At 43.2% G+C, this 26641-nt stretch overlaps 1 protein-coding gene across 1 annotated transcript in view; it reads left to right on the top strand.

The window, feature by feature from the left end:
- Window positions 1-26641, top strand: part of GRIN2A (glutamate ionotropic receptor NMDA type subunit 2A) — a 349136-nt gene that overhangs the window by 274608 nt on the left and 47887 nt on the right. The window contains exons 7-11 of the mRNA XM_037020713.2: window positions 2567-2735; window positions 2846-2999; window positions 7656-7781; window positions 10952-11181; window positions 18473-18633. Of these exons, the coding sequence (XP_036876608.2) occupies window positions 2567-2735; window positions 2846-2999; window positions 7656-7781; window positions 10952-11181; window positions 18473-18633 (840 nt within the window). The remainder of the gene's footprint in view (window positions 1-2566; window positions 2736-2845; window positions 3000-7655; window positions 7782-10951; window positions 11182-18472; window positions 18634-26641) is intronic.

The raw sequence follows: 26641 nt of genomic DNA, 5'->3' as shown, positions 1-26641 counted from the left end.
TAAAATAATTAGCTTTTCTCCTGAAGACTATCCACAGATCAACAGGTTCAGATTCACTTTTTTGGTTCCTGTGGGAAGTGGTGGGAAGCTTGCAGCTTTCCTTTCCCCAGTTGGTGACATGAGAGGCCCCCTGTGCTTCTAGGTGAAATTGAAGTCTTGATTTACCAGAAAGAATAGAAAATGACTGGGGTCCATTAATCCCAACATTAACACAGATTACATAAGTTGTATTTCCTAAAGGCAGCATCTTTGAGGCAATCTGATTGGTTCCAAAAAAAAGAATTCCTGTTAGGTAACTTGATTATATATCTTGGTGATTTTCTTCCAGAGGAAACCCTTTGTCTCTCATTTTCCAGTAACTGGTGGGGTCCTGAGGGCTCACATCAGTCAGCCAAAACCACAAGTAATAGGAAATGAACTGAGAAATCAGACTTTACTTCGAACCTGTTAGTTGGGTGTTGAAGTATGAAGGGAAAGATAGGAACAATTATCTGGCTTGATGTGTAGGAAGACACGGCCATATTGTCAGTCTCCCCAAATGTCAAATTGTTGGTGAGAAGAGAGAAAATGAATTTTAAGTGCTTATGTGAGAGATGCTATAAGTACTTTATCTTCCCAAAGGTAAAATTCTGCAAGGTAGCAATCTTCTGAATTTGCAAATGGGCAAACCTGTGAGTGAAGAGACCTGTCTGAGTTCTCAGGGGTGTCAGGAGCAGACCCAGGATCAGAAAGCCACTGTGACCCTGAATCCAAGGAGGAAATCATACTGGACATGCCATTAGTTTAATGCGCTGAGGACACATTTCTATCGTGTTGATGGGAAGCTGGTGGGAATAGGGAAGGTAGCTACACCTTACACACTACAGAGTTGAGTCCCTCAGTCCTCATTTGTAAATGTATGCAGATGTGGCCTCTCTCAGCCCCCAGCTGGGAGTGGGTGGGTCAGAGCAGGTCGTGCAGCTTCGAGGCTAGGGAGTACATCTTGGTGGTATGGTGTCCTGGCTGACAGAAGCAGGATGCTTGAGCAGAGGCCAGGGGCTGTGGTGAAGATAACAGTTCAGGACGGGTAATCTGTGGTCCTGAGAAAAGTATTGAAAACAAAAGGCGTCGTTTTCCAACTTGTTTCCATTGCTCAAAGTTGTATTACCAAACCTACCCATATTCATGGGTATGAATATAGATATAGTGGGGCTTGATGTATGTGTGCCTCTAATTAGATATATAACATACACTCACAGCAGATAATTTGGGAGGAAAAACAACAACAATAAGGAAAAGAAAAAAACACTTCTCATTGTTCAAAAATAGCTCTGCCTCATATATCATTGTTTTTCCATCCAGATATTTCATAAGCTCATCTGTTTTTGATAGAACTATGACTATTCTATATGTATCAGTATGTAACCTACTTTTTCCATATGATATGGAAACGTAAGTGTTTTCCTGTCATGATGTTGCATTTCCATAAAGATCATTTTAGCACTTAGGTAACAGTGTGTCATATAGATGTGCCGACAATGGGATATTCAAACAGAGCACATACTTCGTGAAATGCATGAGTCAAAGACAGAGAACTGAGGGATGGAATGCTCCACTGCAAGGTGGTATTAAGTGAAATGCCCACAAAGGTCTTGATCTTCCTATATGAGTTGTCTACTTAGTAGATATCAGTTAGGAAAACCCTGTGTCCTTCCTTTTTAAAAGGTGTCTCTGATGTTTGTGGGTATCCTTTAAGCACGACTTGGTCAGGTCGGGGTGACTGGCACAAAGCAGCGAATGTTGCTTGGCAGATTGTGACAGCTTTAAAGACAGGCAATACCCTCTGTATTTTATTAGGGCTTTTTCCTGATGAAGGACATTGCTATTTAATAGTGTCTCTTTTCACACTTCCCGCAGTGTAGTTAGAAGGGGAAATGTTATGAATAAACCCACATTTGATGAGTCGACGCAGAGACATTAAGTCCATGGACACAGGCACAATGGATGCCCCAGGTCTCCTGATTCCTAACTAAGGAGTAAGGAAAGTATCTCACCTAAGTAAGGCTCCCTCATTTCTAACCTTTGGTTGCAAACTTGTATCTTCAATGGCAGGATGAAGCAAAACCCTCCTCCATCCCCCGAGAGTTTCACATCCTCCTCTCTATCATTTTCCATTAGGTTTTTATAACTCAGTTTAGGTCATGTGACTAAACTTTGGTTGAAAGAGGTTGTATATGTTACAAACTTTTAAAGATAAGAGGTGGTAATTCATCTGCATCATAGGGATACGGGTGCTACCTAACTAAGAGAAATGTCATGGCGATTAAGTCAATGATTAGCATAAAGCATTCAGCACAGCGCATAGCAAAAGTAATGACTCAATAAATGTGAGCCGTTTTCATGATTACTGCCGTAATTAAGAACATTCTCTACTTTTGCTGTCATAAGCTCACTGCACGTCCTAGGAAAAGCTACTTCCTCACTGGGAGCCTCCAATTCCCGTATGAAAAATAGTAAAAATGTAGTTAATGATGGTGGACCAATTTTGCAGTACTAATATTCTGTGGTCTTGGGATTTTCTCTACAGCAATTCAACCAATGAGGGAATGAATGTCAAAAAATGCTGCAAAGGGTTCTGCATCGATATCCTAAAGAAACTTTCCAGGACCGTGAAGTTCACCTATGACCTTTACCTGGTGACTAATGGGAAGCATGGCAAAAAAGTGAACAACGTGTGGAATGGAATGATTGGTGAAGTAAGCTGGCTTTTCGTCCCACGGGCTCTCATTCCGACCCAGGGCGTGACGGCCTGGGGCTGGTGGGAAGGACCGGGAAAGACACTGGTCTCCTCTCGCCCTGCATCCAGGTGGTCTATCAACGGGCAGTCATGGCGGTCGGCTCGCTCACCATCAACGAGGAGCGTTCGGAAGTGGTGGACTTCTCTGTGCCCTTTGTGGAGACAGGGATCAGTGTCATGGTGTCGAGAAGCAATGGCACCGTTTCACCGTCTGCTTTTCTAGGTATGGGAACTTCATAGTCACTCTGCTTTCCTATGAGGAAATTACAGGTATAGTGTCACGTTTGCTCAAAGGATAGAATCAAATAGGACCTTGTTCGGTTCCATTTAACACATGCTTCCAACGCATGCGTTTGGATTCATTTTTCCCCTGTTGACATCTTTCATTTATCTTTCACTTTGGAAGTTCCTGCTGAAAATACAATCACATCTTCAGATACGTGTCTTCATTGTGTAGAATGTAGATTAGTAGATATATTTCTCAGAGCCTTGAAAACATTTAAAAATAAACCTGTCTGTCCACAGTTAATTTAAGTCAGCCCATAAACCTTTATTTGGCATCCACATATCCATCCTCCATCCCTCACCAGGATGAGAGTCATTTATTTACTGGCTTTAAGTGTGAAAATAGTGATGGCTGCACAATGATTTATGCCAGAACTCTGATAAACAAAATAGAAGTAGTCAGAGGAGTATACACTGATTTTAAATTAATGGAACCATATTTTTAAATGTGACTGTCCTTTAAGCTGAATGATTTGTAAAGGAGGATATTCTTTTTCATCTCCTTTTAACTATTTCTTAAATTTTTGCTTGCACGTAAAGCTTTTTTCTTTTTTTCTGAAATCAAGTAGATCAGGATTTTCTCCATCATGTGATTTTCTTTAGCACTGTACGTATGTACGCATTAGGTAGCCTGGCCAGGGTACTTAAAAGTGCAGGGAGCATAGCCAGGCATTATTTATTTTTTCTTTAAAGGAAAGTGTTGTGCTAAGTGTTTGGTGATCATTAAGTGGTTTTCAATAGTGACCCTCTTGAAGATCATGGAATTCAGATGAGCTTCCCCTTGATACGCCCACATCAATGGGTTTGTCCCAAATTTTGGAAGGTTAAGATAAACATTGTCCCTTAGTAGAAAACTACATGAGAGAGGGACAACAGATGAAGGTCAATTAAATTTCTTGCATTTTTCAGAGACAAAAAAATATCACTTTTGTCTTCTACAGACCTAAAATTGCAGACCAGAACCCATTTGTGGGTGCGATGTCAAGCCCGTAGACTTAATATCCCAATGTCTTCATCGATATGTAAAGCTAGCATCCAGTGAAACTTTTATGCCTCCTCCCCTTGAGTGAGATGTTGACTAACAGGATTTTGGATACTACATTACTCACAGAGACATATGGATCTACTATTTTCATTTCTGATAAGCCATGTAAGCTGTGGAAATCCTTACCACTCACTGGATTTGATTTTGCACCCGTTGCTTCCATTTTTGTAACCTTTCTTGGAGTCATGTGGACCTTGATGAATACATTTCTCATTACGCCCCCTTGTGCCTTTGTCTGACATGGATGACAATACCCATATCTTAATGAAGGATTGCTACTGCATTTTTACTGCATTGTGCTATACCATGAAAAATGCAACAGGCAACATGTATGGATGACACATGACACATGCAGAATCTTAATAATTATTGGGTAGGCTCTCACTCATTAGTCACTCCTGAATCACTTTTTTTCCCTCGTTCCCTATCAGACCCTTTAACAGATCTTTGTCACTGGAGTTTAGGGTTGGAGGAAGTGCATTCATGGAAAAAATGGAAAGAGATCTGTTTCTTTTCACACGTGGTCCTTAGTGAGCTGGAGATAATGTTTTTCCGCTCAGAGAAAAAATAATTTCAGTTGGCTTGTCTCATAAAAATGGGTCGTTGGTATATTCTGGCCTCAACTTTGATCTTACCTACATGAGTAGAACATTTCCATAAAAATCCAAGTATTTTTGGTAAGTTTAACCAAACCTCCTTTCCCCACTCCACCCGCCACTCTTCCTACCGTATCTTTAAAAATAAAACTGTAGACAGAGGGAACTATTTTCAAAGCTGTTTTTACACAGTAGGCTTAATATTTTTCTGAGTCACTAAATTACATCCCTATTTGATTGTGCACCCCCTTATCTGTGGTCATTATCTGCAGGTTTTGAAAGTCATAATGAGCCGTGCTAAGCTACATTGCCCCATTCACTGGCTCAGTCATCTGGAGGAGCCAGAACATTCACAGTCTGATTACACTGCCCTTCATTATTCTTATTCTCTCCTCTGCAAACTCCATTAACTCACATCGGAAGCACCTGCAGGTAATGCCTCTGAGCTTTCATGTAAAAATGTAACCAGCAACTCTTCAGGGACAGAGATGATGTGATGTCGCTTGCAGTATATCCATTCAGTTAATTCTAAGACTTTCCAGGCAGGTTGGATTCCTTGAAATGTTGACCTGGAGTCTCCTAGATTGAATGAAGTGCCATCAATGACAAATGTTTAATTGTTTTAAGCCCGCAGAGGATGTAATCCAGAGCTGTTCAAAAATATCCCTCGGTCACTCCTTAGACAGGATAGGCAGTACTTCACTGTTATTCTGACACTTTTCTTCACTGCGGGATGTGTGTGTCTGTGTGTGTGTGTATGTGTGTGGTGTCTGAGAATAGCAATCCTTCAGGGCGCTCAGAGGCACCTAATTTATTAAGACCAAAATACTGTAGCAGATCCTTTTATCTCTGTGCCACGCTCACGAGTCAAGGAACAGATGTTGTCACTTCCAAGTGGCAAAACATCTGTGATCAGTTGCTTGACCCACTTCCTCCTCATTTTCTGACCAGTTAGTATCACTACTAAGATGCATCAACGGCCAAGTGAGATCCACTGCAGGTTTATAGATCCTGATATGTGAACAGAAGAATTCAGTCAGGTTTTCCCTAATATTTTTTAAAATAATGTTATCACCTCCTCCAGAAAAAAAGAAGTTATTAGATTAATAAATGTACATGTTTTAAACCAGTAAGCCTTTTTCAGGACCCTGGACAGCACACCACCCCTGATCCTGGCTTTTACCATGCAATCAAACAGCTAGTCCATTTAATTTATTGTGTGTATATACAGTGTGCAACACACGCCACTAAATGCTTTACATGTTTATGTGCATTTACTCATCACAATGACGCCTCTCTGACAAGACACACTGTGCCATCAGTATACCCAGCTTGGAGAATTTCTTTAACATTTTTATTCCACAATAGTAAGTACTTTCTAATCTAATTATTCATTTCTTTCTCCTCCTTTTTGAGTGTACCTCAAAACCAAATTGCTGTGGTTTCAGGGAAATCACATTGCTTATTACTCAAGCTAAATTTAACTAAGATAAATTTCAGTTGCAATCTCACTGATATCTTTGAACTTATCTTATGTTGTTTAAGTCAGGTAAGTTATATTATTTTTTAACCCGTTGCTTTTTAAGATATTTTCACATTGAAACTGCATTGCAAAGTATCCCTTCCAGTTTTTAAAGTATCCAATATAGTTAAGGCTTCAGACATATTAGTTTCTTGTTACTTAGGAAGCTCATTAAACTGGAATTTATGATGATCTCTGGATGATTTGGTAGTCACAGAATTTAATAAGAAGGTGGCCTGCCATCGGCCTAGGTCTTGATGATTATGACCGGCATTATCAGAAAAACAATTTTAAAGTAATAAAATGTCTGCTACTCAATAGACATTATTGAGCTTCGTATGTTTTACCCTCAAAAACTGTTTGAAATAATGAAAGGATTATAAGTTCATTGGTGTCCAGGGGCAGTTTCTTCCCAATGATGCATTCAGTTGAAGATATATTCATTTTTAAAATTTTAGTATCTTGATTTTCTAGCAAATCTATGTCATGTGGATAAAATGGCCCCATTCAGCTCATTCTGCATCAGATTGAATAGAAATGTTAATATATTTTACATAATATCTCTTACCTTTCTAGAGTGTTCTAACATTTAGAACCTGGTGATTTAGCCTGCTCTTCTGAGACATTCACAGGACTATGACCCTATGAAAACTACTTTTAGGGGAAATTATCATCTATCACCACTTCGTCGCCTCTACTCTTTAAGTGATTCTTTTTCATTAAATTACCATGTGAATGTAATATCCTCAAATGACTTTTCAACTACATTTAAGCCTGTTACCAACATCGACAAGGTTTTTAAATCGTAGAGATCTCTTCTATCTGGGGCAGAAGGTGAAATGGGTAGTGTGGTATTAGTGGCGGCAGACTGTGACCTTCCAGTATTCCTGTCAACCCCGTGACTTCATGATCCTTTTCTAATAGGTTGTGGTTCTCCTTCTACTTCTGGAATATTCCCTGTACATTGTCCCTCCAGCATGTAAAAATAAGAAAGAAACCAGCTGATTTGCAGGGGCCTTAGGATTGAGTACTGGAGTCTAGTCTTGTTTCTCCCTGGCTTTGATCCCCTGGATGACTCTATCATTATATAAGGACCCCATGACCTCCTAATTTGCAATCCCTCTTTCTCCTTTGATCTAACTATTCCATTTGGTTTTCGTCATCCTTGACCCACTTTGTGAAATGTCACATGCTCGTCTCTATTTTAGTCTTCTTGTATGCAGTCTTGTGAAATACCCCAAATATTTTTGTAGCATATAGAATGGCTTAGATCTATGAATACACAGTGACTAGCTTTTCTGAATGACCAGATTCACATTGGAGAAAGTTTCTCAGTGAGCCTGCAGATGGATCTCTGGGCTTCTGCTGGCCCTGCTCGTGAGGATGCGCTGACTGACCACATTTCCATTCCTCTGGCCTGTTTACCTGCAGAACCATTCAGCGCCTCCGTCTGGGTGATGATGTTTGTCATGCTGCTCATTGTCTCCGCCATAGCTGTTTTCGTCTTTGAATACTTCAGTCCTGTTGGATACAACAGGAACTTAGCCGGAGGGAAAGGTGAGAATGCCTTCCTAAATATGATTTGAAGTTGGTGCTATTTAATTTACTTTCAATGGAGACTCCATATTTAGAACACATTATGCCATATTGCCTGGCTATATACTATTATATGAACAGTGGTGGGGTGTTATTACTTGTAATCCTATACATATATGGATAACTCACTTCAAGTGAGAAAAGGATAAAATAAAATGAAATGTTTTAATCTTGTTATTATGTGGAGTCAGTAGTTGTTAGGTGAAAACTACTGATTTTCAATTTTGTTGAGAAAGCAGATTTGAAGGAGTTTTTCTGGCAATTACTTTTAAAAATCTGTGTCAAAAGAAATGCTCAAATTTTAGCGACTCCCAATTTCTATGCAAAGAAAATGGCTTTATAGACTCTAGTTTAAGAACATTTTCCAAACTACTGGATCGCACTTGGATTCTTTTGACAGTAAATATAATTCTAAAATGGTATCTTCCCCCAAAGAATTATTTTTCTTCTTGACAGTGCTTGAAGGCATTTGTTGGCTATAACTTATTATTTGTGTGATATATGTAAATACATTACATCATTTTGAGTGAATTTTCCTCATTGCACAACATATTCTAAATAGATGGTCTCAGAAGGGTGCCAGGACCAAATCATTCCTAAAAAATGACTTGAGATGATGGGAGACAGCATATCTTCAAGGGCCAGTTAGGGTAACATATCTAACCAGGGAGGAGCTTTTCAACAGAGTGGAACCTGAGATAATTTCTCTGAGTGATCGTATTGCAGTAGAGTAGATATTTCCATTTGCAGAATCAGAGTTTGTGCTGTTTGTGAATTCATGCATTTATTTGATGAGTATTTATTGAGTGTGTACTATGAGCCAGGCCCTGTGCCAACACAGGGGATAACATGGTAAATGATAGAGACTTTCTGACCCCCTGGGGAGCTGAGAATTTGGTTGTGAGAACAACATGTAAACATATACATTAGTAGTCACAGATTGTAATAAAACTCAAGAAGAGAAGACACAAAGTAAAGTGACAGGGTGGGGGTATAGGTCAAACAGGGAAGGGCTTTTGGAAGAAATGGCATTTGAGCTGAGACCTAAAGAATGAGAAGAATCAGTCATGGGAAAACCTGAGGGGAAAAGCATTCCATGCAGAGGGAACAGCAAATCAAAGGTAGTGGCATGGAATGATCTTGATATGCTCAAGAAACACAAAAGTAGTGAGCAAGTGAGGTGGACAGTGGTATAAGATGAAGTCCGAGGGGCAGGCTCTTGACTGTGGTAAGGATTTCAGATATTCTTCAAAATACAATGGAAGGGAAGAGGGGGGAAGGAAACACATACAGTGTGGAAGGTCACTGGGATGACCCTGTCCAGGTAATAAAGGGGGTGTGCAGCGGTTAGGAAGGTGTTACAGTTTTGTAAGAGAAAGGATTATAGTGGTTTGGACTTGGGTAGGGTTAATAGAGATGAAGATAAGTGGATACATTTGAGATATATATTGGAAGGTGAAAATCACCCAAAGGCCGTCATGTGCTATAATTTCTCTTTGTCTGAAGCACACACTTAGAAGACTGTTGTACAGCAAGGAATCCGGCACATAAGTTCCCTGGCCCTCCTGTTACCTTGAGGCTTTTTGTTTCCTGTTCATCTGCTTGTGGAAACTCTCCAGCAATGACAGCTGCTTGTTCCTTTGTGCAGAATGGTTGTCTGTTACATTTCTCTGCACTTTATGGGGAAAATTCTATGGTCTAGTAAAAGTATGCATGAATGAACCCGGAATTCCTGAAAAGTCTTGGTTGGACAAGATCCCTTGCAACTGCCGATTTCTGATTCCCAAATAACTAACTCTCATTTCTGATCAACATGCATCCCTAATAACATTAAAGAATTCATGAAGTTAACTGCATTGACTCTAATTATTTTTTCCCTAAAACATCTCAGCCTCTTGGGAATAAGCCCAGATTTTAAAACTGGGCAAAAAAGAAACAGGAGAGGCTGAGGTTGCGATTGAGAATAATAGAACTAATTGCCTTCTCTTGAGTGTGTGGCATACCGATATTGTAAGTATTGCGGTAGCCCGAGTTTGGCCTCCCATGTGCAGAAAGCTTGCTTCTCCTAGGCTCCCTGCCCAGACCTTCATAGCTGCCATCCATCTGAATTCACTTCTGCCACTTTGTTTATTGCCCATTCTGCTTGCATCGCCAACTGAAGTCTGAGTCAGTCATTTTTTCCTATCTTCATTTACTTAAATGACATAAAAATTAACCTTCTGTTAAAGGAAGACCCCTTTTCCTATGAAATGAGGACATAAATTGATTTTTTTCCCCCTTGTGCAAAACAGACTTGAAAGCCTGCAAATTCTCTGCCCAGTAAATTTTGCTATATTGTTCTGTCTCTTTAGTTAAGTCTGTTGCAAGGAACATTCAAGAATCTTAAAAGGGACACGTAGCTGTTGGGAAGATACAGTGAGGGGGAAGAAGGGCTGTGATATCAGAGTTCATTTTCCATGGGCCTGCAACCCAAGGTCTTCCATCTGTGAAGTGTTGGAAAAATTAAGCTCTGTTGTCCCATTCCTTAATGTCTCCATTTGGAGAGGGTTTTAGTTGGGTTTAATTCCTACCATGTGCACACTTTACATCTGCATTTGAACAGAAGCGATGGTCAGAGACAATCAGAGCAGAATAGGGAACATCAGTCTTGCTGAATTGCCTGGTTTTTACATGGGAGCATAGCGGAGGGACACTGAAGCACCCCTGTACACACATTTCTGTGAGGCTCTCTTACTTTTATTAAAGAGATCGGCTCCCCCAAATGGCAGTCAGATCCAGACGTAAAACAGCAGGTGATAACACTATTTCTCACTCAAACCTACATTTCGCATAACTGTTTTCTTTTCCTTTCTTTCTTGTTTTTTATTTTTATTTTTTTGGTGGTCGTGTTTTTTTGTTTCTTTTAAGAAACGTGGCAAAAACCCAGCTAGACAGAAATGTAGGAAGAATGCTAGTTTTTAAAGAAAAGTGGAGATACTGCGGCTGTGTTTCTGAGGCAGTGGTGGCGGCACAGCTACGGTCTAATTCCGTCTTCCGACTGCCTGCACTATGATGGCCACTGCATGCTTATCAAACCCTCACGAGTGTACATTTTGAGAAGAGGCTGAGAGTGTCCTTTCTGCCATTTGCAGCACCCCACGGGCCTTCTTTTACGATTGGAAAAGCTATATGGCTCCTTTGGGGCCTGGTGTTCAACAACTCCGTGCCTGTCCAGAACCCGAAAGGGACCACCAGCAAGATCATGGTGTCCGTGTGGGCCTTCTTTGCTGTCATATTCCTGGCCAGCTACACGGCCAATCTGGCTGCTTTCATGATCCAGGAGGAGTTTGTGGACCAAGTGACTGGCCTCAGTGACAAAAAGGTAAGGACAAAAAGAGTTGCTTCCAAGTCCGCCTGATGGGTTGCACTTAAATGCTCTCCCATCAGAAAGGAGCGATTCAGGCTCCTGTCTTCTAACCCTAAACTCTAAAGCACAAAGAGAGAGGATTTTTTTCCCCCTGTCTTAACTTAAATCAGCGTATCTCTAAAATTTGTCGACCCAACCCCTTAATCTTAGCTCTCCTGGGTCTACAAGGTTCCAGATCTAAGTTGGAAACATGGTTTCCCCCAGCCGGCCATTTCTCATCTTTATGTGACCTTGCTGATGAGGCTCACGGAGGTGCTATGACTCATGGCACAGCTTAAGGCTGGAACTTGTCCTTTCAAGGAGACTGGGAGGTTGAAGAAGATGCAGGAGCTTGGATCAGGGGAGCCTTGGGGTGGGGCTGTAGGTCTCTCCTAGTTCTGTGACCTTAGGCGAGTCTCATATATATTCCGTGTCTTGGATCCCTCATCTATGACATGAGAAGAAAGCCATCAGTAAGCCCACCCCAGAGTCAAAACTGACAGCTCCCTGTATGTGGAGCCAGTGAGGCCCATTGCCAGCACTCCCGACCCCCCTGAAGTTTCAAGAGACAGAACAGGGGCAGGGGGCCCCCATCTATTAATTTCCCCCTGGCTTCATTTACTCGGACATCTCTAGTCCTCCCTCATGGGCTGTGCTTCCCACACCAGTAAGGTGGGAGTGGTGACACCTGCTCTCTCCGTTCCCGCTGAAACAGGAAGAGGGTTGTGGGGTGTGCTATTGAGAAATACAGAGGAAAAAAAGAGGTAAGGTGCATTCATCCTCCGATGGAAATTTTAGGCTCAGGAAACAAATCCTGACTTGCTAAGCTCAGCAGTGTGGCGCTTGCAGCACTGCAAAGATTTTCTGTCTCATGCGTGTGGGTAATTTGTCTCTCTTTATAAAATCTCACCATCGTGTCTTGTTGGCAGAAGTCTATACATACATTCTTTTGGCATTCATCAACAAACTGCTGAATAGAAAATCAACCCATGAAAAGCCTTCACAGCTTATCCGTGACTTGCTGGGTGAGGTACAGAGACCCACCATCAGATGCTGAGGGGCTGCTGGGTGAGAGACCTTCACAAAATCACCGTCACCCTCTGATGGCCTCCCGCTGTAACCTGAGTAAATGCCACTCCACCCGCCATGGTGACAAAGCCCTGTATTATCTGGCGCACCGTCACAGGTCCCCCCTCTTGCTCACTAAGGCCCCCTCTCTGTTCCTTAAATACTCCAGACTTATTCCCACCGCAGTGCCCTTGCTTTTGACTCTTCCTTGAATGTTCTCATTCTCGTGGCTGATCTTAGCGAAAATGCCACCTCCTCGGAGAGGTCTTCCCGGCAGCCTGTGCTTGTACTGCCCTGAAACTTAAACTCTAGTAGGAAGAAATAAACAACATGCAAGTAAATGTAAAAGGAGAAGAAAATCCCGGGCAGGAATAGTGTCAGAAAGGAGGTAGAACTGATGGGATGAAAATGGACTCAGGGGAAGGGGAAACCAGCCGTGTTGATGACAGTTCTGTGGCGCTTCGTAGGTGTGTGGTACCCACTTCTGGTGAGTGAGAAATGCACGGTGTGTGGGACACTGGGGGCACCCCACCTGGCTTCCTGGGGCTCCATTCCCAGCACTGTGTGCCCACCCTGCCCTTGCCAACAAGGCTCATTCACATCAAGGATCTTTACGGGGTGATGACCATGGGGCGCTAGAAAGTAAATGCCTGGAAATTTAAGTTCCCCCCATCCTTTCAGCCACCTGGAAGCAGTGAGTAAGCAGTGTGAGAGCACAAAAGCCCAGCACCCCATTGCTGCTCGGCGGGGCAGCCTCAGACACGCAGTTCAGTCTCCAGAGATCCCCGTGGGATCAGGCTGACACAGGAACCTTGCCTAACCTCCTACCCCCACCCCGCTTTTGGTTTCCCCTTCCTTAATAAATTATGTTCACCCAAAGCCTTGCTTTGCTCAGGGTTGGCTTCCGGCTGACCCCACACCTTACCCATGTGGCATCTGTGAAGCAGCAGATAGAGCCCTGCCCCGTAGAGTTGGGACGGCTGGGCTCCTGTTTCCTCTCGGCCGCATCCTGGCTGGGAGGTGCTTTTATAGTCATGTGATCTTGCTGTGCGTCCTTATTTGTCTCTGTAAATGTGGGAGTCATAGTTGTAGCAAGGACGAAGAGCCTGCAAACGCGAATGTGCTTTATAACCTATAAAATCCTCTACAGACACGAAGGACTGTTTGGCGATTCCATTGCATTATGGGAGCCAAAGTGCAACTGGAGGTGCAGTGGAGGCATTGGGGGAGCCGTGTCCTGGATGAGAAGGATTTTCGAGAAAGTAGCTGGCAGCATATTCTGCTTTTTGTTGCTATTTTCAAAGGGAAGGGGAGAAAAATCCCTTGCTACATAGTTTTGGGTATAAGTAACATGACTACTTGTGGGGAAACTAATTAGAACCACTATTACATTGACTGACCTTCTCTGACTTGGAAACATCTAGTAACAGATTCCATATCGTCATGAGACACAACTCAGTTTCCAAGCTTAGAGTGTTAGCAGCAAGCAGATAGCTCTTCTAATTAAATGTTTGATACCATTAGATAAACAGCAAAATTCTTTGTGTAAATAAACTATGTGCTCCCGGAAGAGATTAATAGCAGATACACCAAGAAAGGCTGCAAAAGAAAAATCTATATTGAATCAATTATTTTAATACTGCACATAAATGGTTTTTCCCCCTTTTTTAAGTCACAGTTACCTAACAACTCAGCACTATGATACTGCTAAGACTTTTGCAGTATTAATGCTTTCTAGGAAAAAGCACCTTTTTCCTAGAAAATGTGCACAGATGAACTCGGGTTTAAATTGTAAGTAGGTGAATTCATGGGTAGATATTCCCCAGGAATAATGAAAGGGAAGTTGGCATGTTGGTGGAGACTTTTTCTAAAATGCTGGCAACCACTCTGGTAAGGAACTCCATCTCTGGGAGGCAGATTCATGCAGTGAGAAGAGATTAATGTAGTGAGTGAGTATTTGGGGTCAAACGGACCTTCGTTCAAATGCTCACCTTGCCATATGATGGTTGTGTGGCCCCTAGTGTGTCTGTATCCTCAAGGCTTAACTTCCCAGTAGAGGTGGAGGGGTGGCATCAATACCTTTCTGACAGGGTTGATTTGAGGATTAGAAATAAACCTCACACCATGCCTGGCACATGGTAGATGATCCTGCTATAAGTGCTATTTCCTCCTTGCATCCTCCTCACCCCCGTCCTCCTTATCATCATCACCACCTCATTTGAACCCCTCTTCACCTCTGGGGCCTGAGGTGTTCTGGGGCACTGGGTTGGCCTTCTGCCGCGTCAGCTGGGGGGATTCGGGGAACGTGCCCGGGTAGGTGAGCCCAGGGGTGTGTCCTTGTGAAGTTGTGCTGCCTCTGGGCTCGGCGATCAGACAGCGGGTGGTCCTGACCCACCACACCTGTTAACTGAACCTCTCGGCCCTCTTTTGGGCCATGGCCTTTTGATGCTGGCATCAAGAATCGCACGGGGCTCACCAGCGGGAGAAGGACCCTAGACCCTACTAGAAATGGGGGCTCCAGATGCCAGTGTCCCTTATTTGCAACCACAGAAAGCAGATATTTTAAAGGAATGTGTAGTTTTGGCTCATAAAAGGAACAAAGAAATGTCCTGGTCAGTTGCCACATTTTGCTTATGCACTTTTTTTTGCGGATCAGCATGCTCTACTCCCTTCGTCATAGAGTGCTTGTCACGTCTTATTCCCCTGGATGACTTTCAGACCTGTCCACATACTGAATGGAAAAAATATTTAGAATATAGTCCTCTCATCCTTTCTTCTCCAAAGTGGAGGGAACCTGGCTCCATGATTTGGCTAGTCAGTACCCACAGGTGATGAGTTGATGTTAATCAGGCATATGGCCTGCCAGGCATTCTGTTAAGCACTCTGGGATGAATTAATTGCCACCGCAGTTATGGTGAGAGAAACTGAGGCCCAGAGAGCTTACATGACTGCCCAAAAATGACTCAGTTCCTAGGTGGCAGATGAGAGGCTGAACGGACCCAAGGCCAGGTGAAGCCAGTGAGCATGAGCAGTTGAGGGCAGCCTTGAGACAGAGAAGCCATGAGGAGCTCCTCTGCCTCTGGGCAGCAGACTGCATTGCTCTGTGGTCTTACTGAGCCTGGGAGCCTCTGCACCGTGCCTTCCTTTGCTGGAGCCCACGTTTGTTCCTCTACTTGCATGCACAACGCTCTGTGAGAAGGTTGCACTAGAATTCATTCCTGTAAGAAACACGGAACACAGAGTGTGTCCTTGATGGGAGGCCCCAGGATTCAGGAGATGAGCCATGCTTACCTCCAACTGTTTTTCACACTACTGGTTGTGACTGTTCAGTGAGCCATGAAATTGATTTGAGGGTTGTTTGACCATTAAAAACATAGAACCTAGCGGATGACATCAGAGTGCATGACATATAGACAGAGTGAGTCTTGTGAGGTGGCATACAGTGTGCACACACCCTTGTACATGTATGTGTGGACAGGGTGGCAATGAAAAATGTATTTTGAGTCATGCTTTAAAAAGTTTGACAGCCTTTAGTCTAGCAGGAGGGCTTCCCAGATCTTGGTCCTGGGCTGAATTTCGTGTGAGTGATGGTATAGTCAAGGCCAGAGACGTGTTGGACTTCATCACCAAAGCTGAATATCTGTCTCTGTGGCTGTGCAAACCAGGGGCAAGGAAGAAAGGAAATCTAAAAGAGCCACGTGGCTGACCTGCAGCAGATGGGGAGAGAAGTGCGAGGCATTGAGTCAAACAGGCCATCTTAGATGCCCCTAGAGATCGGGAGCGGCTGCTACCACTAGATTTATTACCAGTGCTGTTGACTCTCTCCCCAAGACTGGGAGCCGCTGTGCAAACGAGGGGGTGCCTAGGTGGTGCCTCCTCCTGTTACAGTGATGGGTTGAGAGCAGAGAGTGATTTGCTGTTCGTACACACACACGTGCACATGCTCCCAGAGCAGGGTGTCCAGCAGGAGGACCTCTTTTGGACCAGGTATGGCCACTGCCCCCAAATCTGGTTGTGGCTGCTTGTGAAGCAGCAGCATGCCTAATTCTGTAGAAACGATTTTCAACTGGAAATTTTAATTGACGGTGAAATGAAGTGTGAATCTGGAAAAAAGAATGTTTTTGGCTGGCCTGACTCATGGGTGAACTTGGATGCTTTCTTGGCTTTCCTTAGTTCCATGGAAAACATTCTGGCTTGGAAGTCAGAGATTGCTCTGGATTCCAGCCCTGGTTCCGCTGTGGAGTTGCTGGGTGTCCGTGCTCTCTCTAGGTCTCCAGGTTCCCACCTCTGACTCACAGGAGGTCACTAGCAGTGGCCTCTGAGGAGCGATGGAGTTCAGACCTTAGCCTGGGCCAGGCATATCTAGGTTTGAATGCCAGGCCACAACACTAAGATTACTTAATGTAATCTTGCATAGGTCACGTGTCTGAGCCTCAGTGTCCTCACCCGTAATCCTCTAAGATCAGGTACCTGGCAGGGTGGCTGTGAGTCCAAACGAGCCGACCATTGTGAAGTTCATGGCACAGGGCTGGCCCCAAGCTAGTCTCCCAAAAATGTTAGTTATGTTTAGTATGACTTTCTAGTTCCAGAATATTGTACTTCATAGAAAAATGAGGCCCATGTTATCCATTTATTTTTTTGCCTATAATGGTAGTAAAAATGAAAAGTAATTGATAGTCTTATTTTCCAGTGCTTCCTCTGTTCCAGGCACTATTCTAATTACTTGACAAACATTATGATTTTAGATCTTCCTGTAAGGGAAGTACTGATAAATTTCCCACTCTGTGGGTGGGAAATAAGTGGAGGCAGAGTGAAGTGACTCGCTGAAGGTCCACAGTTTGTAAGTGATAGAACCTGATTTTGTGACCTGTGACCCTGGTCTCATACTCACCACCACCCTTTGCGCCTCTGGATTGTAATTTCTGTGTCTCAGACCCAGTTCCCTTGACTCCTAATCTGGTTGGGTTGCCCCAAATACTGAAGTTGGGAGCAGCCAGTATCAGCCACTCATGGAAGATTAGTGGAATCTGGATGATGAACTAAAAAGCTTTATGGAGATTTAAGAGCCAAACAAGATGTGGGCATCCCCAGAAAGCTAATGGTTAGTGGGGAGAGGAGCTCAACGCATGTTCCTGGAGCTGCCATTATGCCTGGAGTATGTTAGCCCCCATAAGTGTTGCATGCATAGGGGAACAAACAAAGAGAATGAGTGAATAACAACATATAGTCACTGCGGGGAAGGAAAAATAATTTTCCCTCTAGCTTTCTAGGTTCTGGGCTGAGACCCCCGCTGTAATAAAAGAGATTAACAGGAGAAAATCAAACAGAAGTTTAATAAATGGGCACCTTCTGTATATGTGGGAGATGTCCAGGAAGACTGACTACCTCCCTGAAATGGCCCAAGCCACCAATTTAAATACCATCTTCACTAAAGAGAAAAATTTTAGGGCACGGGAGTGCGGGCTGGGGAGGCCAGTTATGGGAGGTGACCCAGAAGACTTCGGTAAACCAGGGTACAGTTGTTACACAGATTTAAGTGGTGCCTTCTCCACTGATAAGTTTCTAGAGATTTTTGTCATCCTCTTCTTCCAGCACGGACAGGGAGACACCCTTGCAAACAGAGATTTCCTTAAAAAATGTAAATGCCTCTTACATACAAAAGTGTTAACTTCTTGAGCTTTTCCTGTGTCTGCTGTTTCTGAAAAATAACCAGCTCCAAATAATCCTTATGCCAGAGAGGCGTATTTTGAGGGTGGCATATTCTGCTCCCCTTCTATGTTTTCTGAGTGGGGTACAAGTACTTGTACATAGAGCTCAGAGAAGGGAATGGTTGGTGGGAATCACAGAAAATTTCACTGTGAAGTAGATAAATGAACTGGACTAAAGTAGTACCTTCATTTTAGCTCAGTTGGCATTTCCTGAGCACCGCCTGCCACTTGGCTAACCTCTAGGATGGGACCAGAAAACTCAATCCAACAGATACCCATTGTGCACCCAGCCGGGCCCTGTGCTGGATACTGGGAAACAGTGGGGAACAAGATAGATGCTGCTTCCAACCTCCTAGAGCTCCCAGGCCAGTGGAAGACATGATTAAATAGAAAGGAAGCCCCCAGATGGGTGTTGTTTTTGCATACGTTTAACTCCTGACCAAGACAGAATGATGCCTGACTTCTCCTTTCTCTGTCTCCCACCCCTCCAGTTTCAGAGACCTCACGACTATTCCCCGCCTTTCCGATTTGGCACAGTACCTAACGGCAGCACAGAAAGAAATATTCGGAACAACTACCCCTACATGCATCAGTACATGACCAGATTTAACCAGAAGGGAGTGGAGGACGCCCTGGTCAGCTTGAAAACAGGGTAAGCACACTCTCTGGTTTCTGTTTCTCTGCAGGCCTGCCAGCCGATAAGCATTATGGGCAATGATTCTGTAGGTCTTGGTGTGCATCTGCCCCCACCACTGTGTGTGCTGGGGCGCCAACTGCAGCAGGGTGGACCCCAGGTGTGGGCCGCTTTTGTTAATCTGATGAACGCCCCCAGGCTTTCTCTTCTGAGTTGTGTTAAGGAAAAGCATATCCAGGACACTTTGAAATGCAGAGAACCAGAGAGGTTTCTTAAACTGATAAAGAAGTTGGTCCAACTCCGTGGGCCATTTTAGCCCAAAGGAAAGATCTAAGGAGATTGAGAGTTGATTTAAAGTGGTGAAAACAAAGTGCTGTAGATTTTTATCTGATTTTAGGGAGGCATTTTGGGGGTGTTGCTCTACATGGAAACTAGCAGTGTATCATTGACTGAAGGAGAAAGGAAATAATGGAGAGAAGAACAAGCAGGACTGTGCCTAAAGGGGCAGCGAATGCACCTGTCTACCTGTCGGCATGTGGGGTGCGGTGTGCCTGGTCCCGGGAATAACGGAAGCTGTGGAGCTAGAGCAGCCTGCTGCTGTTGGTTTTATGACCTTGAACGGTTATTCAGCCTCATTCGTAAAATGGGAATAATAATAGGACCTAATGCACAGGGCTTTTGCGAGGCTTCAGAGAGGTAATTTGCTGGAAAGCATTTGGGACAGTGTCTGGCACCTACCAGGACTTAGTGGCAGTGTTGTTATTTGGTGTAAAGACTCAGTTCTATTCAGTAGACTCTTCAAAAAGTCAGGCACGTGTGGCGTGCATTTTGAAAGGGTTCCATTAAAAATGATTCTGGTTTAAATGAAGGAGTTGTTGAAGGAGACAAGTGTTGATTTAACCAGAAAATTAACTTACGTGGAGCGCCTCGACATCTAGGGATTGCTGCTACCCGTTCCCCTTGCAGCTCGCCCCCCAGCCGCGGCCTCTGCAGCCAAGGCCTTGCTGCTCCTGACTGGTGGGGCAGAGGGGGCCAAGCCAGGATTTCTCCATACTTCTCAGGAGCTTCGGCTGAGAGCCTTTTTGTCCTTTCAGTCTCTTTGGAATCTCTTTGGTGTCTCAACGGGCTGGGACAGCATTCATTTAGAAGTTGAGCACATTGCTTACCCAAAACTCACCCACACACTACTCATTCTGGCTTGGAATGATTTTTTTAAACTTTATATTAAGGCATAACAAAAGGGCAGACAATACACAAACATGAAGTATACTGCTCAGTGCCTTTGTACACACTGACCATTGGGGTCAATTAACAAGCCATAATTAAGAAGATGTGACGAATCCTCAGAAACCTTCACCCCTGCCACACCCTCTTCTGGTCACTGTCTACCCCTGACCATCACTTCTAAAGCTGTAGCATCTCTCCACCTGCTGTTCTCACATATAAATAAAATCGTACCCTGTGTTTTCTTTCTCATCTTATCTTGGTTCAACATTTTGTTTGTGAGATTGTCGCGTGTCATTCTAGCTCTTGCCTTCTCTTTCCTGCATAGAATTTCACTGTGAGGATATGCCACAAATTCATCTGTCTCTTCTGGTCTTGACGAACACTTGGGTAGTGTCCCTTATAGGGCTGCTCTGAGCAATGCTCCTCAGGGCCTCCTTGAACATACCTTTGGTTGAACAAGTGAGCACATTTCTCAAGCATATATCTAAGACCGGAATTGCTAAGCTGTAGGATGTGTGTATGTCAGTTTTAGTAGACAGCAGAAAATTTTGATGACTTTCCAGCTTACCCGTGGGTGTGGGTTTCTGTTTGTTTCTGCCGTGGTCTTTTCATCGGTGTTCTGCTACTTTGGACAGATGGACAGACCATGAGCACCAATGTGGGTGACAGTGGTTAGAAACAATAGTTGAAGCCGACCGGTTCCCTCTCCATCCATCTGTCGCCCAGAGCACAAAATGGGTTGTTTTCTTTCTTTTTCAATATTTATTTTTAGGATGTGAACAAAAAGGAGTAGAGAAATGGAAACCATCACTGGCCATTAACGTACTAATTGTTTTCTGGAAGCTTTGTAATAATTAAAACGTCCATCTCAGCAAACTTGGGCAAATAGTGGCTTTACCCTATATTCAGTCTCCCATGTAGGGGATGCTATACACTGTTACTTTAAACTCAGAAACTAGAGCTAAAGGATTATATCTTTTTTAAAGAAATCATTCCACACATCCTTAGGGGTGAGGGTACAGCTGTGCTCAGTCCTGGAGATTCAATTTCAGTGGGCTTGATGTTGGGGGAAACCATTTTTATGTTTAACAAGCTCCTCAGTTAATTATTTCAATTAAATTTCAAATACCGAATACATTTACAAAACTCAAAAATCAACAAGTATTGTAGAAGAAATAAACAGTAAGGAGGCTTCCTTCCATCCTGTTCCTCCTGCCTGGTACCCCCATAGTAACCACATTCATTAGTTCCTTTTATGTCCTTTCAGCAATATTTCTATCAATGCATCAGCAGCTACAAAGTTACTTTTTACAGATTCGTTGTCTTTCATTGTGTGGATGAACCATACAGTATTTAGCCCTCCTTGAAGGGTGTTTGGGTAGTTTTAGATCTTCTGTGGTTGCAAACAATACTGTGATGAATATCCTTATATATGCATCACATACAACGTGGGACAAATTTCTTGGAATTCTGGGTCAAAGCCCACACATAATTAGCAAATTTCCCTACAAAGGAAATTCAACTTTATCCCACCAGTGTATGAGAGTGCCTCTCTCCCTAAAGTCTTTGCCATCATTGCATGTCATCGATCTTCTAAAATTTTGCAAAGATAATACATGTGCTGAAGTATATTTAAATTTGCACTGTTCTGTCAGTCACCTTTTGCTCTATTTTCATATGCAATGAAAAGCCTTCTGCAATTCCTTTTTTTCTGGAAACCATTATTTTTTCTACTGGTTTCTGGTCTTGTTCTTATTCATTTCTATATTAGAGAAATGAGCCCTTTATGTGTGGTATGATCGCAAATGTTTTTCCCAGTTTCTTTTGTCTTTTGAGCTCACGGATGATATTTTTTTTCCTGTGGAGATTTTTATTTTTTGTAGCCAAATTTATCCATCTTTTTTTTTATGGCTTCTGGATATTGTGTCGTAGTTGAAAAGTCCTTCTCCACTCTGATCCAATCTTCTCGTCTTTTCTTCTGGTTTGACTGCATTTCTAACATTTGGAATTGCTCTTACTGGCTGGCATGGGGTATGACTCCACCTCCTCCCAGTGATTACGAGAACCAAAATTTGTGAACTGCCGCCAGGGACCTGCCCCAAGATGGGACAAAATTTGGCGTCGCTCATGTCCGCTCCTCATCCGACTGCAAGACTTGTGTCTTTCAAGAGTCTGCATCACCACCCACTGGGGGCCTTTCCTTCCTCTCACATCTCATTCCCTTTAAACATTTTTCATTATGAAATGTTTTATGAAAAATGTTGCAAAAGTAAATATCACAGGGATATATGGTTTAAGGAATAATAATAATAAAATGAATTCCTCCTGTACCCACCTTGCCTTAGAAAATAAGTGCCTGTAGCTCAGCTGCTGGGTCCTGCCCCTCTACCCACAAGTCTTAGGGCATCTGCTGCTTGGTGAAGACCTGTGGGTGCACAGCAGGGTTGGTGAAATCAGGAGGTTCTCTATGGGATGTAACTTCCTAGAAGAGCCTAGAACACAAGGGGCTTTGGATTATGTTTGAATGAGATTTCCTGCTTGGTTTGAGTCTGGGTCTAGTTGTGACCACAGACAAGTCATGTCACTTTCCTGAGCCTCCGTTTCTCCCATCTAAAACATAAAAGGGCTGGATTCTTTCATCTCTGAAATAGTTCTGATATTTTTTTCTTTGTGTCAGTTCCTCGAACACTTATTTAGAACTTTCCAAAATACAAAACCCACACAAACCAGGTGTATAAACGGCTGTCAGTTTTGCAGAAAGAATTTAGAATAACTCTCTGAGCCTGGCCAGTGGATCAACTCTACCTGAGTCACATGGTTACTTGTTAAAATGCAATTTCTGGGCCCCACCCAGGGCCTTCTCTCCTAATGATGGGGCCCATGAATCTGCACTGTAACAAGCATCTTTCTGCTCCAGGTGCTTTTGGATACATGGCTGACATTTGAGAACTGTTGTTCTAAAGGAGTTTGAGAGGTACATTTTATCGAGACAGTATAACCATGTAGCTTATCTTTGGGATCCATACTTGCTTTAAAAAGAGCATAGGCGGAGAGAAACTTGAAGCTAAGATACATTGTTTGTTGAAGTTTATAATGAATAGAGATACAGAAAGCCAGAAATTATCAGGTAAATAAATCAGTGAGAAAAATAGGATCTAATGTGCAACCAACGAGGGAGAGAGAATTTTTCAGGACTGGGATCTGCTGTGCCATGTGTGGCTCTCCTGAACCGAAGGTGGCTGAGCAGTTCCTGACCCCAGGTTTATAGATCCTTTCTTCTCCGACTGCAGCCTGAGTCGGAATCAGTAGTGGTTCCAATAAACACGTGGATTCCTGGGCCCCACTGACCCCACAGAATCAACATCAAAGTGAATATTGGGAACCAGTGCTCTAGAAGAGGGGATGGAAGCTGAAATGAATGGGTACGGATCTAGATTCATAAACGCTCTGTCATCAGAAGCTGATGTTCTCAGTTTTGGCAAGTGGGCAAAACTGCAAGCATAGCACTTTAACCAGATTTAAATTAAACAATCAGCATCCCAGGACTCCAAAGAGCCTAATATTTCAAGACACAGGGGATGGTTGTGGTGGGTTTTTTAATTTTTATTTTAACTAATTCTCATGTACAGTTATGTAGTATATAAATTTATTAAAAAAGACCTATTTCCTTTAGAAGCATCCGTCTTTAGCCACGGGGACCCCCAGCCCCCATGTGATTTCATTTCCAGCCCAAAAATGTTGGGAAACAGGTGTCTTCTGGCTCCCCTTACATGGAAGTTTGAGGGAAGAATTGGAAGAGAGGGCTGCCTTTTAACCAATAAGCATTATTATTCTGCAAGGATGAAAAATTGTACTCGTAATGTGTTTGTAAAAGAAAAAGGTGGGGGTGGTCCCATCTACCTGCAAGTGTCACCTTGAAAGAAAAGGTGAGCGTTGAACCTATATTCCAAAGCACAAGTGCTCAAAGCCTGTGGGGAATCCACATTTTTATTAGCACTTCTAGTGGTTCAGATACAGGTAGCCTCTGGGCTTCGGGAGGTTAATTAGTGCAAACTTGAGAGATGACATTCGGTCAGGAGAGGACAGACCAGGGAAGAGGAAGGGCATTGGCATGGGGAGGAGGGCACAGCACGAGCAGAGGCATGAAGGAAGGTTTGGGCATGTTGAGTTGCAAGTGCCTTTCGAACAACATCATCATGTTTGCTATCATTTTTGCATTTACTGAGACCTAACAATCTGTGAGACGCAGCCCCAAGGGCTGCACATGCATAAGCTCATTTAATCATCGGAACACTCTTATGAGCTGGGTACCATTATTACCCCCTTCAAGAGATGAAGAACCTGAGGCTCCGCAAGGTTGACTAATCACTTAACAGGCTGTGCAACTGGGTAGCGACATTGTGGAGTTCCTAGGCATAGGAATTTGGCTTGGCAACTCCGCTCCACGCAGTTGGGTTTATGAGGTTAGATCCCAGGGGAGGGCTGGAGCCTGAAGTTATCTATTATATATATTCATATTTAATGCTGTATATAGTATACATATATCATCTATACTTACTAACTGACAACCTGAGAGTTGATAAGATCACAGCATCCTCATTCCCATCCTCAAAAGAAACTGGTGCAGGGATATTGAAATTGCTAAGGCGAAGGGGCACCAGGAGTATAAGGATCCTCACTGACGTTTAGTTGCTGGTCAGAGCAGGCTTTTTATGGATGCCATTCAAGCAGGTTTTGCTAGCTATCTTGTATTCGTCAGGCAGAATCAAACTCAGGGGGCTCATTTTCAGCCACTGAGTTCGAAAGCAGGCATAGACGTCAGGGTTCAGCTGTTCTCCTAAATGGGATACCGTCATCTCCAGAGGAAATCAGATTGACAATGACCTGGTTTCTGAGATCCACCCCCACACTGCAAATAAAGCTCAAAAATAAACATCGTAGAATGAGGAGTTTCTTCCTTCATAAAAACCTCAGGAAAGCACATTGTTTTTCTGCATACTTGGATTTATTTCTTGTTGAACTCTACCAAATTTTTATTCATGGACTTTCCAAGGCCACCACCCATAATGTGTTAAAAAGTGAAAACATGGGGGGACAGTTGAATGAAGTGGGATTCCAATTCTGTAAATTCAAGAGATGGAGAGAGAAGGAAAGAGAGGAAGAAAGGAGACAAGTGAAATCCATCACAGTGTTATCAGACATATTGCTGCATGATTAGCATTACACTCTTTATATCCTCTTATATTTAACAGATTTTCTGCAGTGGCAGTGTTAGTTCCAGTAGTCAGGAAAAAAGTCTCTTCTCAACCTAATTCTTCATTTGTTCCTGCGTTTCCATCAGACATTTGCCCACAAGTTTATACGGTTTATGCACATTGAATCGGTGGGCATGCAAATCCGTGTTTTGCTTTTCTCAGCCAAATCCGTCCTGTTCTGTTGGACAGCTTGCACATTTAACAGCTAGGTGATATTTCACTGCGCTAGAGGAATGGTCATTAATATAACACTTCCTGCTTTGCATTTGCATCATACTGTGGCACTGAAGGGCTGTACAAGAACTGGTTACTTTAGAAAGCTTGTTGATAGCGTTGTGGTAGACCAGTTGGTTGAGAATGTCATCCTACAGCATCTCTCCGGCTTCTGTGCCATGAACGGCATTGCTGTCCTTCACATTAAGGCCTTTAGCTTGTGAACAACACAATCCCTCTAGCTACTCATCGCTTCCTCTTGGCTTGGGCTTCTACGTGATTCAGAGCTTAATTTATGATCCTCCATTAGCAACTGTGGAGCGCTTAGGGTCTATCTTCTTGCTGACTTTCCCTAAGGCCTTAGCTGCTATTCTACCTCTGAATTCACTTAACTCTTAATTGCTTTATCCATATGTTTAAACCTTAGTCTATTGCAACTCGAATAAGCTCCCTGAATTGTTTTGGGAACTAAGCAAAGTATTCCTAACTAACGGATAATATACATTGGGAGTTTACATATGTATCAGGTACTCTTCTCAATGTTTTGCTTGCATTATCTTATTTAAACCTCATAACAACTCTATGAGATAATGACTATCATGATTTCCATGTACAATCGAGGAAATAGGCATGGAGAGATTAAACAGCTTGTCAGGGGGTCCCACTTGCTCCAGAGCCCATGCTTTGAGTCACGACTTAGAATAATAAATATAGCAAGTCCTGTAACATTGCACCAGCAGCCCTGTTTCTAATTGCCCATGTTTACACAAAACCCAGAAACAATTTTGTTCATGCTTGAAAATGTCTTGTTTTCCATTGGAATTCTTAATACTGCTTTAAAAGGGCGCAGTATGTCTCCTTCCATTGAGGTGGAGAAAAGAAACAAAGTCCCAGGGAAAACAAACCCCAGATAAGGATGTCTTCCAAGGATACCTAGTATTACACGGATAGGATTCCATCTCCTCAGGGACTGCCTCTTCTTGTGCATTGCTGAACTCACACAGGGACTGCAAATACGTGATCTCTTAGTCTTGATTCAACTCTGCCGAGTAGGCATTCTCTCCATTTTACGGAGGGGGAAACTGAGGTTCAAGGAGCAGAGGCAACTTGCCCAAAGGTTAAGTGAGTGGCAGAGCTGGCATTCAAACTCAGCTCAACCTCTCTTCTTGCCCAGGATGGGCTGACTCTGCTTGCCCTGGCAAGTGGGCAACCCGGGACGGGTGGGCACCTTTGTTAGGAGGGAGGGGAACTAGAACCAGGGAAGTCATTGCTTGTGCCCATCAGGAGCTCGTACTCAGACAGTCGCTGTGATGTGCTCCCTTTCTCTCCAC

Source organism: Manis javanica, chromosome 10 (genome assembly GCF_040802235.1).
Source record: "Manis javanica isolate MJ-LG chromosome 10, MJ_LKY, whole genome shotgun sequence".
In the NCBI taxonomy this organism is placed as follows: Eukaryota; Metazoa; Chordata; class Mammalia; order Pholidota; family Manidae; genus Manis; species Manis javanica.
The sequence above is the reverse complement of the archived record's forward strand: the minus strand, read 5'-3'. Positions and strand labels throughout refer to the sequence as shown.